The 22,261-nt window shown below is 44.8% G+C and overlaps 1 protein-coding gene across 2 annotated transcripts in view; it reads left to right on the top strand.

The window, feature by feature from the left end:
* Positions 1–1,329: 1,329 nt before the first annotated feature.
* The window catches only part of mfsd8 (major facilitator superfamily domain containing 8), an 80,343-nt gene continuing 59,411 nt past the window's right edge, over positions 1,330–22,261 (top strand). Inside the window, exons 1-3 of one of the 2 annotated variants that reach the window (XM_038792415.1) lie at positions 1,330–1,522; positions 17,471–17,562; positions 20,897–20,940. In XM_038792415.1, the coding sequence (XP_038648343.1) occupies positions 1,449–1,522; positions 17,471–17,562; positions 20,897–20,940 (210 nt within the window). In that variant the 5' untranslated portion in view covers positions 1,330–1,448. The remainder of the gene's footprint in view (positions 1,523–17,470; positions 17,563–20,896; positions 20,941–22,261) is intronic. The other variant, XM_038792416.1, reaches the window with a different exon arrangement.

Genomic DNA, 22,261 nt, shown 5'->3' with positions numbered 1-22,261 from the left:
ATTACGACGCGAAAGTTAGGTCAGTAATCAAAGGCTTTAATAAGCAGTGAACAATGGCAGCATCCAAGAGAAGTGTGCTCGCAAAATGGAGTCTCATCTTAAATACTGTTTCCCAGGGGGCGTAGCCAGAGGCGGAGGCCCCCAGGGTTCCAAGCCTCTTAAAGGGGCAAGGTATTCCGATCATCACATTCACCCCCTGTTTAAAAACACATAGTCCGTCAGGGATGAAGTGTTTTTAAATTATAAGTTCAGTCTTTGTGGTGGTCTGATAGTTCGAGAGAAAAGCAGAGCGTTACCGTGCCTTGGAGATCCTTCGCCCCGTCTTCTAGGAGCCGCTGCCGGATGTACGATGACCTGATGCCAGACACAAGGGCGTCGCGGATGTGTAAGTCCCTGTGTTCTTCAGCCGTCACTGCTTTGTGGTCGCAGTTCCTCGCGAGCGCGGTGAGTCTTTCCACGAACTCGTCCAGCGTTTCCCCGGAGCGCTGGCTGCAGGTCGAGAGCAAATGCCTGGCATGTACCTCATTGGTAGTCTTTATGAAGCATTTCTTCAATATTTCGATCGCCGCCTCATAGGTCGTAGCGGTTTCGATCATGGCGGAGATTCGGTGACTCACCCGGCCATGTAGGAAGCGCAGCTTGCGAGCGCTGTCGACATCAGACGGTGAGGAGTCCAGATAGTCCTCAAAACACCGGAGCCAATGTTTAAAAATTTCCGAGGCTTCAGGCGTCCTGCCGTCCAGGTTGAGTTTCTCTGGTTTCAGACCGCTGTCCATCTTGATGTGCACTGCTTATTAAATTGAGGCACTCTCAATTACGACGCGAAAGTTAGGTCAGTAATCAAAGGCTTTAATAAGCGGTGAACAATGGCAGCATCCAAGAGAAGTGTGCTCTCAAAATGGAGTCTCATCTTAAATACTGTTTCCCAGGGGGTGCAGCCAGAGGCGGAGTCCCCCAGGGTTCCAAGCCTCTTAAAGGGGCAAGGTATTCCGATCATCACACTGTGGTAATATATTTTAAAAAAGGAATACTATTAAAGCGAAACCCTGCGCATTGATCGGTGAGACACAGCACGATTTCATTTCGGTTTTCAATCCCCTCCATAATACCGTTCATGCAGATTTTATTTCAGAGAACTTTTTCTACCAATCTTACTTACCTGGACTCAAACCTGTTTGCCTCGGCTGATTTCTGCTCAGGTTAAACTTCTTTTAAACATCAGTGATCCGTACATGACAAACAATAATTTTGTATCTACCTCCCCCTTCCAGCTGTTCTGACTTGTCCGGAACATTGTATCAGGAACGCAGTTCCTCTCGGCAGAGTTGTTACACATCCTGCTGTCCCGTCGGCTTCAGTAGGTTTGTCCACGCGGGACCGTCACTTCCGATCATGAATTTGTCATTTGCTAAATTAAATTTGGTTAAAGTCACGATACATTTCTGAAAATGGCGGAGATTGAGGCTGAGGCGGAGATTGAGGCGGATGAGAGCGACTGGCTGTTAAAGTCAGAGTCCAGCAGGTGAGTGGGGGGCCGGAGAGGCTGCAGGTAAATGTGCAGCAGATAGGGACAGCGGTGATGGCCATTCTGCATTGCTGCTCTTTCATCTTAAAAATCAACACACCTGATATAAAGCGGCGCGGGGCGCGGGGAATGGCAATTCGCAGCAGCATGGGAGAGAGAAAAGAGAGGAAGAAGTTGACGCTCTATCCCCTCGATATCTTCCAGCCCCTCCTCCCAAACCTGAGCTCATCCAAAACTGCCCCTGTCCTGACTCTTCAACCACCAACAATGACTTTTGCATTGGCTGCCAGTCCAACAATGGCTCGATTTCAAAAGTTATTTTCAAATCCCCCGCCCATTCCATGAGCTCTGTGTTCTTCCAATTCTGGCCTGCTGTGCATCCCTAATTGCCTTTGCACTCCCACTAACAGCTGTCTAGGTGCCAAAAGTAATAGGCATCCTGGGCTAGTGAATGGTTGCAGGAGTGGCCCACCTACATCTCAGTGGGCCACAAGACTGAAATTGGGCTTGTTCACTAACCATGACCCCATAATTGATGGGATTTATCCGATGATTCTCCGGGAAACTAGGGAGGAGATTGCTGAGCCTTTGGCTTTGATCTTTAAGTCATCATTGTCTACAGGAATAGTGCCAGAAGACTGGAGGATAGCAAATGTTGTCCCCTTGTTCAAGAAGGGGAGTAGAGACAACCCCGGTAACTATAGACCAGTGAGCCTTACTTCTGTTATGGGCAAAGTCTTGGAAAGGTTTATAAGAGATAGGATGTATAATCATCTGGAAAGGAATAATTTGATTAGAGATAGTCAACATGGTTTTGTGAAGGGTAGGTCGTGCCTCACAACCTTATTGAGTTCATTGAGAAGGTGACCAAACAGGTGGATGAGGGGAAAGCAGTTGATGTGGTGTATATGGATTTCAGTAAAGCGTTTGATAAAGTTCCCCACGGTAGGCTATTGCAGAAAATATGGAGGCATGGGATTCAGAGTGATTTAGCAGTTTGGATCAGAAATTGGCTAGCTGGAAGAAGACAAAAGATGGTGGTTGATGGGAAATGTTCAGACTGGAGTCCAGTTACTAGTGGTGTACCACAAGGATCTGTTTTGGGGCCACTGCTGTTTGTCATTTTTATAAATGACCTGGAGGAGGGCGTAGAAGGATGGGTGAGTAAATTTGTAGATGACACTAAAGTCGGTGGAGTTGTGGACAGTGCGTACGGATGTTACAAGTTACAGAGGGACATAGATAAGCTGCAGAGTTGGGCTGAGAGGTGGCAAATGGAGTTTAATGCAGATAAGTGTGAGGTGATTCATTTTGGAAGGAATAACAGGAAGACAGAGTACTGGACTAATGGTAAGATTCTTGGTAGTGTGGATGAGCAGAGAGATCTCGGTGTCCATGTACATAGATCCCTGAAAGTTGCCACCCAGGTTGAGAGGGTTGTTAAGAAGGCGTACGGTGTGTTAGCTTTTATTGGTAGAGCGATTGAGTTTCGGAGCCATGAGGTCATGTTGCAGCTGTACAAAACTCTGGTGCGGCCGTATTTGGAGTATTGCGTGCAATTTTGGTCACCGCATTATAGGAAGGATCATAGATCATAGAATTTACAGTGCAGAAGGAGGCCATTCGGCCCATCGAGTCTCCACCGGCTCTTGGAAAGAGCACCCTACCCAGGTTCAACACCTCCACCCTATCCCCATAACCCAGTAACCCCACCCAACACTAAGGGCAATTTTGGACACTAAGGGCAATTTATCATGGCCAATCCACCTAACCTGCACATCTTTGGACTGTGGGAGGAAACCGGAGCACCCAGAGGAAACCCACGCACACACGGGGAGGATATGCAGACTCCGCACAGACAGTGACCAGCTGAATCGAACCTGGGACCCTGGAGCTATGAAGCAATTGTGCTATCCACAATGCTACCATGTTGCCCATATGTGGATGAGGATGTGGAAGCATTGGAAAGGGTGCAGAGGAGATCTACCAGAATGTTGCCTGGTATGGAGGGAAGATCTTATGAGGGAAGGCTGAGGGACTTGAGGCTGTTTTCGTTAGAGAGAAGAAGTTTAAGAGGTGACTTAATTGAGGCATGCAAGATGATCAGAGGATTAGATAGGGTGGACAGTGAGAGCCTTTTTCCTCGGATGGTGATGTCTAGCACGAGGGGACATAGCTTTAAATTGAGGGGAGATAGATATAGGACAGATGTCAGAGGTAGGTTCTTTACTCAGAGAGTAGTAAGGGCGTGGAATGCCCTGTCTGTAACAGTAGTGGACTTGCCAACACTAAACGCATTCAAATGGTCATTGGATAGACATATGGATGATAAGGGAATAGTGTAGATGGGCTTTAGAGTGGTTTCACCGGTCGGTGCAACATCGAGGGCTGATGGACCTGTACTGTGCTGTAATGTTCTATGTTCTATGCAGAAGCATGCTAAAGTATTTTCTTATTCATTCTTGTGATACTGGCATAATTGGAAAGGCCAGCATCTATTGTCCATTCTTAGATGTCCCAAGAAAATGATAGCAGGACATCTTCTTGAAATGTTGTAGTCCATGTGGTAGTTTTTGTAACAATTTGATACAACTGAGCGGCATGCTGGCACAGTCCAGAAGACAAGGCAGTTAAAACTCAAGAGTCAATATCATTCTTTTGGATTTAATGTGCGCTATTTTCAAATGATATTTCACATTATTCTGTACATTATTAACAGTCGATTTCTTGATTAGAGACTCAACTAAGGGGTTGTTCACAAAGAAAGAACAATCTTTCTAAATGGCTAAGATTTCCCAATTGTTGAAATTTCTTTTACAGAGAATTTTCCAATTAGGGAGTATTTTAGCGTGGCCAATCCACCTAACCTGCACATACTTGGGTTGTGGGGGTGAGATGCACACAGACATGGGGAGAATGTGCAAATTCCACACAGCCAGTGACCCGGGGCCGGGATCGAACCCAGGTCCTTGGCGCTGTAAAGCAGCAGTGCTAACCACTTTCCCCCGTGCCGCCCTGATTTCTCAATTGTGATGGATAAAATTATTGTGTTACTGTGATTGTGAAAATCAAAAATGTAGGCAATGTCTCCACATTATAAACATAGATACATGAAATTAAAATGTTGCTTTAGAAAATTTAAAGCCTGATTCTCAATTCTCTGCACTAAGGCAGACTTTTGCCTGTATCCATAGCTAGTAATCCCCAGAACAGGTCACTGGTCTGTCGCCAGGGGCTAATAGCTTGAGGGGCACCACTCCACATCAAGCATGGCTGAGCAGGAGTTTCCCTCACTCTTACCATCAGCCATTGGCATGTTTGGATGGATTTACACTCAACCTGTTTCATCACGTTACGAACAAACAAATCTCAATTGTGCCTTGTATTACTAGAATCTACGATTCATGAGAAAGTTACTGTGTGGTTTCGAAATATTTAATGTTTTTGATGTGCAGCTACCTTTATAGGTTCTGTTTCAGGTGTAATGGGTGTATTCTGAAAATATCAACAAATGTGTTTGGTATTTTTTATGCTTTTAATTTTGGAATTTCTGTTTAAAAATTACCCCCAATTCTGTTTCTCAAATAATCTTGCCTGGAATGAGATAATTGAAATGCTACTCCATTCAGACTAGAATGAACAAAAAAGCATTAATTTGAGATAGATATTCTCTACCTAATTGTGTATCTGAAAAAAATATTGTTCTTAATGTTTAAAGAGGATGATGTAATTGTAATGCATTAACTATCTGGGTTATCAGTTGAAATCACAGAGCGGATTCATCATTTGCAATCTGGACATTGCAACTTTCTTCAGATTATTCATGTGTCAACCTTACCCATCCTAAATCTGTTAGTCTCTGGTCTTTTGGTAGTTAGAGGTTGTTGCTTCTCACTCAGTTTGGTCTAGTATACCTTGCCCCCATTCCAGCAGGCATAATTTCCATTGAGTCCTCATCCTTTCTGGTGCCATTCCCATTTTACAAAAACTCCTTTCCCCCCCACTGGAAACATATATTTAATTTGGGTTCTGTCAGACCTCAATGACCTCGTTGCAACCTTGGTCCAAACATGGACAAAGGATTTGGACGGAAGATGAGGCAAGAGTAGCTGCCTTTGACGTCAAGATAGCATTAGACTGAGTGTGGCATCAAGGAGCCTTAGAAATAAATTGGTCAATGGGAATCAGGGGAAACCTAGCACAAAGGAAGGTGGCTGTTGGAGGCCAATCATCTCTTCCCTAGGACATCGCTATTAGAGTTCCTCAGGGTAGTGTTAGTGTCCTAAGCTTGACCATCTTCAGCTGTTTCATCAATTACCTTCCCTCCATCATAAGGTCAGAAGTGGGAATATTCACTGATAATTGCACGGTGCTCAATATCGTTTGTGTCTCCTCAGCTACCGAAGCAGTCCGTGTCCATATGCAGCACACTTAGGCTTGGGCCGATAAGTGAGAAGTAACATTCCTGCCACACAAGTGCTGGGCAGTCTCCGTTTTCAACAAAAGATAATCTAGCCATCTACCATTGACATTTAATAACATTACCTTGCCATTAACATCCTTTTTTAAAAAAAAATCTTTTTATTGGCTTTTCTCATATTTATAAACAGTTGTTGCTTATATACATTGCATTTTTCTTGCCCGCGCTAATTTGCTTTATTTTACAGAGAGGTTTGTTTTGTCCTTCATTTGACTAACTGTACGTACATTTTGCTGCCCTCTGGATCGGTCTATGATATCCCCCCCCTTCCTCCCCACCCTCCCCCAGAATGATTTCAGCACCCTTTCTCTTCCCTTGTGGTTTCCCCATTTTCCTGCCCTCCCTCCCCAAAATCCCCCGGATTACGCAGTCGTTCGGTTCTTCACCTTTTTTTTCTCCTGGCTTACCCCTCGTTGCTGGCCTCGAACAGGTTTTGGAACAGGCTGACGAACTGCCCCAAGTATCCAGGAAGCCTTTCTCTGACCCTAGGATGGCGTACTTAATCTTCTCCAGGTGGAGCAATTCCGAGAGGTCAGTGAGCCAGTCTGCAGCTTTGGGCGGTGCTGCCAATTGCCAGCCGAGCAGGATTCTCCGGCGTGTGATTAGGGAAGCAAAAGCAAGGGCGTTGGCCCCCTTCCCCATGTGTAGCTCTGGCTGCTCCGATACCCCGAAGATTGCCACTATTGGGCATGGCTTCACCCTCACCCCACAACCTTGGACATTGCCTCGGACAAGGCTGTCCAGAACCCAGCAAAATTGGGGCAAGCCCAAATCATGTGGGTGTGGTTGGCCGGGCCCCTCTGGCACCGCTCACATTTGTCCTCCACCTCCGGGAAGAACCTGCTCATTCAGGTTCTGATCAGGTGTGCTCTGTGCACCACTTTGAGCTGCATTAGGCTTAGCCTTGCGCAGGAGGAGGTGGAGTTCACCCTGCTCAGTGTTTCGCTCCAGAGTCCCCATCCTACCTCTGTCCCCAGTTCGTCCTCCCATTTTTGCCTGGTCCCATCCAGTGGTGTTCGAGCTCTGTCCAGTAGCAGTCTGTATATTTTCCCACATAGCCCCCCCCTTCTCGCTGCTTGTGCCTATCAGGTAATCTAGTGTTGTGCTTTCTGGGGCCCCCTCTGACTTTCCCTTTTTGCAGTGTCGGTTTGGGAATTCTCGGGGTGAAACCCCCCCCCCACACACAAACACCATGATTAGCAAGTCTTTGTTTTGGAAAAAGGCCTTGGGGATGAAGATCGGGCTGGATCTAAACATGAAGAGGAACCTTGGCAGTATGTTCATCTTGATCGTCTGCACTCTTCCCGCCAGGGAGAGTGGGAGTGAGCGCTATCAAGATCCTGATGTTACCATTGAGCATAAACCTAACTGGATCAGCCAAATCCGAAGAGTTATGGAATATTCGGCACTTTCCTGGATGAGTGCAGCTCCAACAAAAACTTGCCATAGTTCAACACAAAGCAGCCTGCTTTATTGGTGCCCCGTCCACCATCTTAAACATTTACCCCCTCCGCCACTGACACAGTGGTAGCAGTGTTAAGAGTATACAAGATGCACAACAGCAACTTGTCAAACCTTCTTCGAAAGTGCCTTCCAAACCTGCAAACTCTACCACCTAGAAGAACAAGGGCAGCAGACGCATGGAGGTACCCACCACCTACATGTTTCACTCCAAGCCACACACCATCCTGACTTGGAAATGTATCGCTGTTCCTTCACTTTGGATTGAGCTGATCAACATCCTGAAATTCCCTTCCTAACGGTGCTGTGCGTGTACCCACACTAGCTGCACGGTCGTGGTTCAAACAGATGGCTCACCAGCACCTTCTGTTGCACGTTTTACTTGAGTGTATTACGCGTTTATTGGAGTGTATTAACACGCCTCCGTTTAAAGGCCGTGTGCTTAACACTACTGCAGCTCTGTGTATGTAATTTCTGCTCGGAGTCGCCAGGTGCCGTATTTAGACACCTCACAAGTATATCAAGGTCAGGTTCAAAGTAATAAAACTGTACACCGATTAGTAAGTTCAAACGATTGATATTTATTATAACCAATATAATAAATACGCATGCATACGCTAAAGACTAATACTTATTTCTACTATTAAACGACTAAATACTTATCTAAGTAGGAACCAGCAAGGTCAGGGGACAAGGCCTTTGTTCCTTTCTGGACTGCACCTTCTGTTCACTAATAGTCGGCTAGAGTATAAGCAATACCGGGTTCACGTAGCGAGCGTCGTTTTGGCACTTACTGATCGATGGCTGGTGCTCAACGGCCGGTGATGAAAGACAGGATCTGGAGGCTGGGGTCGGAGTCAGGATGCAACAGAGCCGGAGCAAAACAGCAGATCTGGGCCGGAGTCAACAGACAGAACCATGTGCGGGGTCTACCTTTATAGGTCCCCCAAAGTCCGTGCCTCTTCGGGGCGGGCCTTTACCTGCCATGTATCGATTGGGTCTTTTCCCAATCGATATTTTCCAAACCCCCAATCTGAGGGTCTCTTCTCGATGGGTGGGGCGGTCTCTAGGGTTCTTTGTGATGGATACTTCTGGTGCCGTTTCGTCTGGGCGTCCACTCAAAGTATCCATTCAAACCCAAATGTTTCTATTGTGTGGGCCTAGATCTGGATTACCTCATTACTATGCAAATCGTTGTTGCCATTTACACCTTTAGCTGAGATCCTGCACCTGGCCATAAACTGGTTTCTGTACGTGCAGAATGCTAATTAGCCTTCTGCAAACTGCTTGTCCTTGCTAAGACTGTTTTCTCCCTGCAGCCTTAGCAGTTCTCCATGTTGTAGCCCAGTGTCCATCTTAGGTGGCTACACTTCTCAAGGGCAATCAAAGATGGGCAACAAATGCTGAACTTCACAGAAATACTCATATTCCATAAAAGAAGAAAAATATATCCCTTTCACAAACTTGCCCTGTTCTCTACCTACCGGCTAGATTTCCCATTCATAGATTTCATAGAATTTACAGTGCAGAAGGAGGCCATTCGGCCCATCGAGTCTGCACCGGCTCTTGGAAAGAGCACCCTACCCAAGGTCAACACCTCCACCTTATCCCCATAACCCAGTAACCCCACCCAACACTAAGGGCAATTTTGGACACTAAGGGCAATTTATCATGGCCAATCCACCTAACCTGCACATCTTTGGACTGTGGGAGGAAACCGGAGCACCCGGAGGAAACCCACGCACACACGGGGAAGATGTGCAGACTCCGCACAGACAGTGACCCAAGCCGGAATCGAACCTGGACCCTGGAGCTGTGAAGCGATTGTGCTATCCACAATGCTACCATGCTACCATTCAAACGTATCCTCCCTCCACAAGCTGTTTTTTTTTCTCCAGCCATCCTTTACTTCGATCTCCAATTCGTAGCACCCCAGAGCTGGATTTGCCATTACAGGACCACTTCATTGCCATGTTGGCTGAGTTTGCCCTTCCTCGGTAATATTTTTCCCCAACTTCACTATCTCTTGATGGCAGAATTATAGTCATTTGTTGCACACGATTTCCTAGGCAGAGGCAGTTTGCTGAGCAGCACCTTCTCCTTTGTCCTGTTCTCCCTCTCTCCTCGTCTTCCTTTCCTTTCTACCCCTTGTCACCTCCTTCTCTGCCCAAACTTCTTTCCCCCACACTATCTACTTTCCCTTCCCTTCCCTTCTCCACCCTCCCAACCTCCCCCACATCCTCTCTTGCTTCATCCTGGCTTACTTCATGCCATCCTACAGCCTCCATTATTCCCTCCTCGCCATCCTACACCTTTCAGCTAGCTTTCCTTCGTACTACTCCCCCTTCCTCCCCCTCCCCGTACACCTCCCTTCTCTCCTCTTCCATCATCTATCTCCTCCCACCCTCCACATCATCGTTTCCACTTTCATGCCCATTCCTTTCCCTTTATTTTTCTATCTCCCATCTCCCCTTTCACCTTCCAGCTTTCTCACTCTCCATCCTATTGGTATAATAAAAGCAAAATACTGTCAACGCTGGAAATCTGAAATAAAAACAAAAGTGCTGGAAAAGCTCTGCAGATCTGGCAGCATCTAAGGAGAGAGAAATAAGAGTTTACAATTTTTTTTTAGAGTCCCCAATTATTTTTTTTTTCCAATTAAGGGGCAAAGTGTGGCCAATCCACCTAACCTGCACATCTTTGGGTTGTGGGGGTCAAACCCACGCAGACACGGGGAGAATGTGCTAACCCCACACGGACAGTGACCCAGGGACGGGATTCGAACCTGGGTACACAGCGCCGTAGTCCCAGTGCTAACCACTGTGCCACGTGCTGCCCGAGAGACAAATGGAGTCAACATTTCGAGGCTCATATGATTCTTCTCCAGAAGAGAGATAGAAAAGTGATGGGTTTTATGCTGTTGAAAAGTGGTCAGGTGGATCAAAAGGGAAGATCAGGGATATTCAGAGAGCGGGGGAGATAAAATTACAAAGATGTCATAGAACAAAAGGCACAAGAAGTGGTAGTGGTTGTAGTAGAGACAAAGCTTCTCCTTATTAGCTTCTCTCCAGCCCTCTTCTTTCTCTGTCGTCCTACCTACCCTTCCTTTCTTCCTCTCTCCCTCAATCATCCCACTCTCCTCCTCCATTCACTCCTCCCTGTGGTGATATGCATCACTGTAAATACACAAGAGGTTAATGTAAATACACGTAGACTAGCTAAACACTAGAGGGATCCCCAGAGACATGACACACAGACATTCAACCAATAGGCGAGTAAGATAGGACACGACCAATGGGCATTCACGACACACACAAAGGTGACACTACCACAGGAGGGCATTACACCAACCCATATAAAAGGACACAACACACATGATCTTCCTCTTTCCAGTGGAGACACTCAGTGAATACACAGGGTTGATTTGAAACACATCACACCCACCACGTGGATTGTAGCATACTGGTTCGCCAGTCTGACTAGCTATAGAAGGATTAACAGGAGAGTCGAATCGAAGTAGGAGAATCGTTAACAGTTTAATAAATGTGTTAAAGCTATCTCCAAGTCTGAACCTTCCTTTGTCAAAATGCACATCAAGGAAGCAGCTTATGCTATGTCGAGCATAACAAAACACTCCCTACACCTCACCATCCCGTCTCTCTGTTCACCATTTTGGTCCGATTATTTCTCTTGCCACTTTAACACTTTTTAAGTTGAATACCACCCAGGGTTTTTAAAAATAAATTTAGAATACTCAATTCATTTTTTCCGATTAAGGGACAATTCAGCGTGTTCAATCCACCTACCCTACACATCTTTGGGTTGGGGGGGCGAAACCCATGAAGACACTGGGAGAATGTGCAAACTCCACACGGACAGTGACCCAGAGCCGGGATCGAACCTGGGACCTCAGCGCCGTGAGACTGCAGTGCTACCAGTGCGCCACCCTGCTGCCCTACCACCCAGAGTTTTGACTCCTGTTACATAATACCATCAGAGATTGACTAGTAATCTGACAAATATTCCAGGAGGATAATAGGAAAAGAAGAAAACACCCACAGTTCAAAACAAATCCGAAGAGAAGATTTATTTGCATGTTTGATTCATTTGCATTTAATTGTGTTGAGGTCTTTGGTAAAGTATCATAGTACAGTGTAGTTAGTAATAGTTAACCACAGTTCTGTTAATCGGTAAACCAGTGAGTGCTGTGATACAGGTGCTTCCTCCAAGTTAAAATCAAATTTTGTAACCAAGTGTAAGTTTGCTGCATCATAGTTTGTTCAGCACCCAGCACGATGCGGTACAGTTTGTTGAGTATAATTCTGAAGAGTTTTCAGGGAATAAAAATCTGGGTGGAGTTGAGTTGAAAACTTGTATCATATTGTGGGCTGTATATAAAGTTTAAATCATTGAATTAGGATTCATGCACCTATGAGACAGCAATGCTGGGAATAACCCTCTACAAAATTCGCAAAGAGCAAACCAGGAAACAAGAGTACAAGGTCATGTGAGGCTGAGTTGCCTCGTCATCAAAAGCTGAATTGTCAGGCTTGGGGGGTCATACATGTATCGCAGACTGCAGTTTAGAACACCTGTCTAAAGTTGAGGGCGTTTAGTGAAGAGTAGAATTGGAGCCAATCTTTACATATTTATTTAAAAAGTTCCACGTTACAAGCATGCACCCTCTCTCCAACCCAACAATCTCAGATTTAGTCTTGTCTGTAGGAGCTCAAGTGAATCCCCAGTTCACACCCACCACCCACAATTAAATGCCATTAAAACATATTTAACATAAATATATGTAATATGCTTTCCTATAAAAGTTATTCCATTTTTTAAAAGCTCTTGATTTTTGTTGTATTTCCATTTAACTATTTTCCATCTCATAATACTTCAACAGCAAGAACTGAATGTTACCAGCATAGCCACAATGCACTGCATTGTGCTCCATGCAGTGCTTTTTTTGTTTTCAGACAGGACACTCTTGAGCTCCTATAGAGCATTGTTTATTTTACTCATTCTGTGGAAGCTGCATTTTCCTTCAACAGGCTTCTGAATGACAACAATAGCTTTTAAACTGGCTTTAAAGACCACCCCATGCTTGCTCTACATGAGTGGAGTAAAAAGGCTTAGTTGGCTTGAAAAATACACTCATGTATGCACACCCAGCATATTTGAATGTGTTTTTCATAGAACGTTGTAGTTTGGAAAATAAGCTATGGTAATTAATCGTGCCTCTCCCCCTCCTTTCCATATTGACACATAGAATCATAGAACCCCTACAGTGCAGAAGGCGGCCACTCGACCCATCACGTCTGCACTGACCCTCCAAAAGAGCACCTATCTAAACACGCACCCCACCCTATCCCCGTAGCCCAGTAACCCCACCTAATCTTTTGGACACAAAGAGGAAATTTAGCACGGCCAATCCACCTAACCTGTGCATGTTTGAACTGTAGGAGGAAACCAGAGCACCCAGAGGAAAGCCACGCAGACATGGGGAGAACGTACAAACTCTACACATACAGTCACCCAAGGCTGGAATTGAACATGGGTCTCTGGCGCTGTGAGGCAGCAGTGCTAACCACTGTGCCGGCGTGCACATCCACCAGTTCAGTATTAAATAAATAATAAATACCATGGTTCCACTCTACCCAGTGGTTCAGCATATTCAACGGAATTTCAGGTTCTGACTGAAAAATGGAATATAGCTCTCCAGTTGCGCAGCTGAGTTTTTCAACCATATTTTCTGGCACTCTAGAGAAATAAGAAATGAGTGGGCATTTATTCCCTGTCAGTTTGCAGGGCAGGGATTGGTAGAGCCGTAAGGCCGGCTCCACAGAGATCGGAAGGGTGCCGTGATCAGCGCTGAATATAACCCCCCCCCCTCCTCCCCCCCCCCCTCCTCCCCCCCCCCCCCCCCTCCTCCCCCCCCCCCCCCCCCCCCCCCCCCCCCCCACACACACGGACAATCACAAGCATCGGGCCGTCGCAACACAGCACAAGCAAAGGAACTCTCACTATGCCCCCCCCCCACTCCCCGCACCACAGCACAAACAACAGGACTGTTCCTCCCTCCACCCCCCCACCACAACACCAACATCACCCCACCCCACCACTCGCAGGCCAACGAGGTGATACCTCCCCCACCACCACCGCAGTCTTGGGGGCATTCTTCCCCACTCTCCCTCCAATCTAACATGTGCCAACCTGGCAGTGCCAATCTGTGCTGGGAGCATGTCCTTCTCCCCCGGGGGCTATATTTAGGTTGGTGCCCCCGGTGGGATCCCTCGCGATTGTTTCCCATCTTCACAAACTTGTAAACCTCGCCGATGTGGTGAGGCTCATTAATTACATTAAAATCCATTCAAATATATTACAATGAGGGTCTCGCCATTTGTGGACAGGAATCTCGTTACATCATCAGTGGGGGGGGGGGGGGGGGTGTGTGGAAAATCGGGAACCTGATCCCACTGGCGAGAATCACATTTCCCGTCTCGGTGACGATATTTTGTTGCCATTCTGGCTGATGGCAAGTGCAGACGCAAATCACCCCCCATTGACTCCACAGGAGTGGATTTGGTTAGATTGAAAGCTGTCTGCGTGCATATGACTACATCAGCAAACAGTTGCTTTAAAATGTAACACAACTTCTGCTGTAAATTATTTTGTGAAACATATTCATGTTATGAGTTGTGTTGCTTTCACCAACTCCTAGCTATTGATAATGTTCAGTGTCCAAATCTTGGATAATAATTGTTTATTTAGCAGTGAGCCTGTCACTGGGAGGTAGTGTGGTTTGCCATCCTTTTAGCCCAGATGTGCCAGTGACTTAAAAATTACAAATTGTTTGAGATTATACTAAAGCTGCTTTGCTGTGCACAGTTTAGATTAAATATATCGCTATGTGGTTGTCAATCCAGCTGATTCTGGATCCAATTTTTGAACTACAGCACAGCCATGGTGTAACAGGAACTAGTTCTAACATAGGGATTTAGTTAGATTAATTGCTCCATGTAACTTTAGTAATTAAAACTTGGTTTCTTAAAATTTAAATCTTGATTTTCTCCCAGTGCTGATTTTTGGTGCTATACTATATTTTTCCAACAGTAGGTTGGGGGGGGGGGGGGGGGACACGTTATATAATCTGCCATCTGGAATTTTCTGTGAGACCTCAATCCAGAAGTTACACATTCAATTATGCTAATTTGTGCACCCATTTCGATGGCTATTTATATCTGCATTTCCTGCTAATCACATTAACACATATAAAAATGGGCGTAAACCAACAAGAATCAATATAAGTAATTGGGACCTGATGAAAACACAGAATTCACAACATATATTTCTTTTTGATGTGAGAAAATATTGTCATAAAGCTATCATTCAGGTAAATGAGGCAGTGTTTCTGCTGAGCTGTGCTGGATGTTTCAATACAATTCAACCAAAAATGAGCAAAAACAGTGTAAACCATTGAAGAATTCTGAGCGCCTAGGGCAGCACGGTGGCGCAGTGGTTAGCATTGCTGCCTCACGGCGCGGAGGTCACAGGTTCGATCCCGGCTCTGGGTCACTGTCCGTGTGGAGTTTGCACATTCTCCCGTGTTTGTGTGGGTTTCGCCCCCACAACCAAAAAAAGATGTGCAGGGTGAATTGGCCACGCTAAATTGCTCCTTCGAAAAAATGCATTGGATACTCTAAATTTATTTTAAAAAAAAGAAGAAAAAAAAGAATTTTAAGCGCAAATTGCATTTTGCACACATTGCGATCTTTTACGCTAGCTTCAGAAGTAATAGGCAAGAAGCTGACCTTACCCACAAAACTAGTTACACTGTCAAGGCAGACTTATCACCATTATGAGTTTCCTCTAATTGCTTCTGTTTTCAGGCCTTCGAGGGGCACCAAGAGTTAATCTTTTTTGAGGCTTAAGGACCTAATAGGCAAGTTTTAAAAGCTCTTTTCTTTAGTTACTAAGAAATTAATGACATAATGACTGTTTATACCAATGAAGCGAGTAAATGGTTTTGTCTTAATTCTCAACACTCATATTCAGTTATTTAAAATTCTGTTACTCGAGGTGATGGACTAAACACTGGTTAATAATGCAGAATTGTTGTGATTATCCCATTTTTAGATGTATTAATTAAACTTGCACCATAATAATAATCTTTATTAGTGCCACAAGTAGGCTTACATTAAAACTGCAACGAGGTTACTGTGAAAAGCCCTTACTCGCCATACTCTGGTGTCTGTTCGGGTACACTGAGGGAGAATTCAGAATGCCCAATTCACCTAACAAGCACGTCTTTAGGGACTTGTGGGAGGAAACCGGAGCATCCGGAGGACACCCACGCAGACACGGGGAGAACGTGCAAACTCCACACAGACAGTGACCCAAAATGGGAATCGAGCCCGGGTCCCTGGCGCTGTGACGCAACAGTGCTAACGACTACTACTGAGCCACCCTCCCACGCCACCACTCTTAAATATATCAAAGAATATTTTGAATGCAAAATTTTTGAAAAACAATTACATTGGAAACAGCTTATCCAATTGCATTAGTTCATGACAGATTTGAGTTTGGCAATATGCAGATAAATTACAGCAAAACCATGAGAGAACAAAACCACTTTCTGAACCTAGTGCAAATTTGAGTGCAATTTTTCCTGGACCACCACTTGCACTTTTGGCAGACGTGTTTAAGAATATTCAATCTTGGAAGGTTTTCAATTGTAGGCATGACTCATGGTGTTGCCATAAAAATGCATTATTCCCATAAGAATAATTTGTAGCACAGGGCTCAAGATTGTTTTATAAAATTGCTCCGGAATGTCAACAAAACATCTTGAAGTGGCAGGGGTTATTTTTTGCACACATTTTGATCAGCATAATTGCGTGAACGTTTGAATGAATTGTTCTTTAGCTTGGAAGCGGCACCATTTATAACAAGGTGACATGTATTTGTGGGAAGAAATCAATGGATTGACATTAAAAAAAGAAGGAAATTTAGGCATAGCATAATAATGAGGAAGACACTTGAGTCTCCTTGATCTTCCACAGCAACTATTTGAATATACCCTAATTATTTGTATCTTCAGATTCAATACACAGGAATTTTCCAGTTCAATGTTCGTTGTCATAGGGCATATCTTGGTGCCACCTACCGGTCGAATAGATATTGCAGGCACATCAAGGCACAATGGAGGGGAAATCTGTTCATGGAAGAAGAGTTACACAGACTCAATTTACCACAGAAGATAGTGTATGAGCCACTCCCTGCACAGTTCTTACATTCTTCATAGTTAATATCATTGAAGAATGACCATGCAGGTAGTGACTTGCTCTACTGCCTCTCTCTCTCTCTCTCAAAAACTCTTTCAAATATTTAAGCTCCCAGTGTGGCACAGAATTTAAACCAGTTCTGAGTATTCTGTGCTTCGGTATCTATGCTTTCTTTGCATTAATCTGGATTTGAGAACTTTCATAAATGATGGCCAAAAAACGTCTGGAAAAAAGTTGATTGGTAGTCTAGTTCTAAGGTTTTAACACATGTTCCATGATTTTAAAAAAATATATAAATTTAGAGTACCCAATTATTTTTTCCAATTAAGGGGCAATTTTAGCGTGGCCAATCCACCTATCCTGCGCATCTTTTGGGTTGTGGGGGTGAAACCCACGCAGACACGGGGAGAATGTGCAAACTCCTCACGGACAGTGACCCAGAGCCGGGATTTGAACCCGGGTCCTCAATGCCGTAGGCAGCAATGCTAACCACTGTGCCACCGTGCTGTCCTCCTGTTCCATGAATGTAAATAGCACCTCAGAAAGACTTTCATAACCGTATTATGGATAAAGAATAAAATAGTTGAAGCTTATAACCTGTTGTCCTTTTCAGCTACTAACTGGAAGTTTGAATTTATTTTGAAGTGTGATTGGCCGTTGGAGATTGTAATAAATGAAATGCCAAGCTAAATAATGATTCCAAATCATTGGTTTATTTTGCAGTGAAGGTAAATTGGCTGAGACACTGCAGGAAAGCCGAAACCGATGGAGGTCCATCCGGATCATGTACCTCACAATGTTCCTTAGTAGTATAGGTAAGTATTACACTCAGAGCTAATCACTGAGACAGAATGTGAAAGCTTCGTTTTAGGCATAGAGGTTAATTGTTTCACAACTGGATTATATTTGAATTGAATTACTTTTTAACTCCATTCCAGTTGGGCTGATTTAGCACACTGGGCTAAATCGCTGGCTTTAAAAGCAGACCAAGGCAGGCCAGCAGCACGGTTCAATTCCTGTACCAGCCTCCCCGAATAGGCGCCGGAATGTGGCGACTAGGGGCTTTTCACAGTAACTTCATTTGAAGCCTACTTATAACAATAAGAGATTTTCATTTTTCATTTTCAGTTGAGCGCAAATATCTAGGCTGAAATTCCAGTGCAGTACTAAGGCAGTATTCTGTTGTCAGTGTACTTTTGTGTGAGATATTGAACTGAGACCCAGTCTGTCTTTTTAAGTAGGCATAAAAGAGCCAACCATTCCTGGCACTGCTTCTCATCCCTGTTTGTAAAGGTGCTTAAAAAAGAGCGGGCGGGGGGATCACTGGTGTCATGATCAATGTTTATCCCTTTTCAAATCACTAGAACAATTCCCAGTATATCTGCTCATTATCACACTGCTGCTTGTGTAAATTGACCACTGCTTTTCCCCAAAAAATCTGTGACCGTAGGACAGCAAATACATTAAAGTATTGCGTATGCATAGTCATTCAACTTTACTACTAATGTATTACATAATTGCTAGTAAAAATCTGCTTTCCAAAATCCATTAAGTTAATACTTTTCATTTAGCATTTCATTTCCCTCCTGCCCTGCCTATATATATTTTTTTCAAAACATGCTGTTCCTGTACCAACCGAGGGAGTGGGCAGACCTTCTGACCCCAGTGCTGCTGGTTAAATGGAGGTTTTTAAGCATGGTGGCGCAGTGGTTAGCACTGCTGCCTCACGGCACCGAGGTCCCAGGTTCGACCCCGGCTCTGGGTCACTGTCCGTGTGGAGTTTGCACATTCTCCCCGTGTTTGCGTGGGCACAAAGATGTGCAGGGTAGGTGGATTGGCCAAGCTAAATTGCCCCTGAATTGGAAAAAATGAATTGGGTACTCTAAATTTATTTTTTTTTAAATGGAGATGTTTGAGGCTAGCCTGCCATTTACAATAAAGTCCCGCTCTTAACACACATTATGTTCCTGCCTAACCTCATTAAAGGCAAAATTGCGAGCGATGAACAATTAGATTCCAGCAATGTGAGGACCGTGTTGTTTGTGCAATTACTGGACAGCAAATTGTGGTGCAGTATCTGTAAACAATAGACAGGGCGGGTGGGGGAGTGCTCTCAGTAATTCAAGCCATGTATTGAAAATATTAGAAAGAGACAATCCTTATTTAAGAAAAAAGATGAATCACCTCAAAACTGGCAGACGAAATTGGTGAATGTTTCAAAGTTGCACAGAGGTGTCGCTGCCGCTCTAGATTGAGAGATTCGGACATTTCCACGTTAATTGCTCCATTTGGGCTGTACTTCAGCTGCAACCACCGAAGGCACCGCTACTCACTCCTGTCAAAGCGGTGGTCAAAATAAAGGGGAATCACATTTCCATGGCCAAGATGCCAAGTGAAACAAATCCGCTTCCAAGCGGTGGACACCATCTCCCTGCTCAAACGTGTTGAGGTCTCCACTCTGTCATGGCTTCCACCTCCTCGGGGCAAGAGGAGAGAGGGGAAAAAAAAACGTGGATAAGCGAACAATTGCTCACGATAGGCGAGGTAGTGTACAAAGGGTTTAGCTTGGGTGAGTGACTACATGAACCAGGAAGTAATGAAAGGCGGGACTTTACTATATTTCCCCCTCCTCTGCCCACAGCCTTTGGATAAATCCCTAATTGCACAGATGAGGAATTATCTTTGATGCTCTATAACATATAGATTTCACTTAATTTTGAGCATACAAGCAGAGTAGACTTACTTTCTGACACTTGTTAAAAGGAGTGACTAAAAACACGCACAGGAACACTAATGTGATCTCAGCAGCATAAGTAGAGCGATGGTTACTGGAGGCAGAAGGAAAGGAGATATCAGGCAGGACGTTGTTGCTGGATTGCTCTCAGTCAGCATTGCTGAAGGGCAGGAGGTAGATTCAGAGCTGTCAGCACTAAGGCCAGAACATGAAGAGGGAGGAAATCTGTTTCGTTCAAAATCAGTAGCGTAAAGAAAAGGGGCCGGATTTTTGCAGATGGGTCTTTAAAAATAGCGAGCGGAGGTTGGACAGGTATGAAACCCAAAATCAGCAGGGCCACCTGAAATTAGTGCTATGTTCAAACAGACCCCATTTTGGCTGTCTGCAGGCCTTTACCCGCAATGTGAAAGTCATGAATTGATTGAGTAGTCTTTAATGCTCTTGAAGGGTGGATAGGTCTGTTTAAGTATCATGATCTGAAGTTTTCTTTCAAATCCACTGCTCTTTAATCTTGGAAAAAAAAACTGATATAAGCTGTCAGTGAGAGTTAAAAATAACATTGTCTACTGGACTGCTTTGATTGACAGGCCATCTGGTGCAGGTTGGAAAAACATTACCATCTGTTTGTGCAGTTTCAATAAAGTTATCTGTCGATACTTTCCAAGGCTATAATTATGTCATAAATCCTTACCCGAGTTTCAAAAGCTATATTTATCTCAGCAGGGGAATGAGACCACAATTTGATTGACAGTTTAGAGGATGTTAAAGAATCGACTGTCTTTGGTGTGGGTCTGAAAATAAATGTATTTATTTTTATAAGAAATTGAACACTTGAGAAGATTTTAAAAGCTGGATTGCGTTTCATGAATTGTTTTTCTTCATTGTCAAGTGAGTATGAGAGAGCAGTGATAGATTGTTCGAAGCTCATAAGTACCCATGGTGGGTACTGGGTGAGTGGCAATGAGGTGGGGGAGGGGTAATGTGTGTTCATGGGGTGAGGAAAAGAGGGCCTAACAGCTTCTAAACCGATTGGATGAAGTCCCAGAAACCTGAAACAGGTCTTCTACCCAGCCCGCCTCAATACTAGTCTGCCCTCATGGCTACCTAGGATTTTGCTCCTGGGGCCAGTGAGCCAGACTTGATACCTCCCTGCAGTGGATATTGAGTCTAACGGGGCTCTTTTAACCCAAAGTGTTCCTGCCAGGTCGGGAAATTTCTCGACTCCAGCTACCCACCTCGGTGGAGAAAATCTGGCCCATGGTGTTAAGATATGAAAGATATATAAGACTTAGCGATATTCATTTGATTTGTTATGTATTTAAATAACAATGACTAAAACATAAGTACCTTGGTTATGAAGAAGGCTGCATTGGCTATATATATATATATATATAGTAATGATCTTTCTTCTGCAGGTTTCTCAATTGTAATGTCTTCAATATGGCCATTTCTTCTCAAGGTTTGTGACTTTCTTCTTAGTCATTTCATGTTGAACTGTGTAGTTCTGTATGAATCACAATTTTCAGTATGTGTATAATCAAGCTGATTCCAGTTCAAGACTATTTAAAAAAAAATTAATTTACAGTACCCAATTCATTTTTCCCAATTAAGGGGCAATTTTAGCATGGCCAATCCACCTAGCCTGCACATCTTTGGGTTGTGGGGGCGAAACCCACGCAAACACTGGGAGAATGTGCAAACTCCACACGGACAGTGACCCAGAGCCGGGATCGAACCTGGGGCCTCGGCGCTGTGAGGCTGCAGGGCTAACCCACTGCGCCACCGTGCTGCCCTGGGTCAAGACTATTTAAGCACTGGTAGGACCCTTGCATCTAAGTCGGGAAATTGTAGGTTCAAGCCCACTTCCCTACTGAGGGAGAACTGCACTGTTGTGAAATTACCGGGCTGGGTTCTCCATTTGGTAAACTATGTTCTCCTGCCGGAGCTGAATTGCACCAATTTTATGATCCTCTTGTGGGGATTTATGCATGGCGTGGAATATGAGGAATTCCCGTTTCAGGCTGCCATCTTTTAAAATATAAATTTAAAGTACCCAATTCATTTCTTTTCCAATTAAGGGGCAATTTAGCGTGGCCAATCCACCTATCATGCGCATCTTTGGTTTGTGGGGGTGAGACCCATGCAAGCACGGGGAGAATGTGCAAATTTCACACGAATAGTGACCCAGGGCCGGGATCGAACATGAGGCAGCAGTGCTAACCACTGCACCACCGTGCCGCTCTCAGGCTGCCACCATGAGCGGGCGGCCCGGGAGCGGGGTCCCACAGCCGGCAACAACCCCCACGTAGACCCTCCTGCCACACAGGAGCCCCCCACCTCCGGATTGCCTAGGTGCACCCCCTTCCCCCCCACCCCAAGGACTCCTGTAATTGGGGGGCCCCCACAAAGATCCTCTGCCTAACGGAAGCTCCTCCACAGACCCTCCCCCACACACAGACCACCCCTGCCTCCACTGACAGACCCTACCCCAGAAATGGGCCACTGTCTGGAAGCTTGAGAACAGTCCAGACAGGGGCAGTGGGAAGCATAGCTGTAATACATTGAAGGAGAGCAGCTGTGCCTACATCTGGTTCCTGCAGATCTGCGATCTACAGGCCAATCATAGCTTTCCAGTAGTGGCCTATGATTGACAGCTCATAAAACCCATCTGCAGCTTTGATCCATTCACATCCTTTCAGCTTCAGTGGCCTAAGTGGTGAAACCCCAATGTTTTTTTTTGTTTAAAAAATAAATAAATTTAGAGTACCCAATTATTTTTT

Source organism: Scyliorhinus canicula, chromosome 3 (genome assembly GCF_902713615.1).
Source record: "Scyliorhinus canicula chromosome 3, sScyCan1.1, whole genome shotgun sequence".
NCBI lineage: Eukaryota > Metazoa > Chordata > Chondrichthyes > Carcharhiniformes > Scyliorhinidae > Scyliorhinus > Scyliorhinus canicula.
Note: the sequence above shows the minus strand (reverse complement) of the source record. Positions and strands in the feature narration are given on the sequence as shown.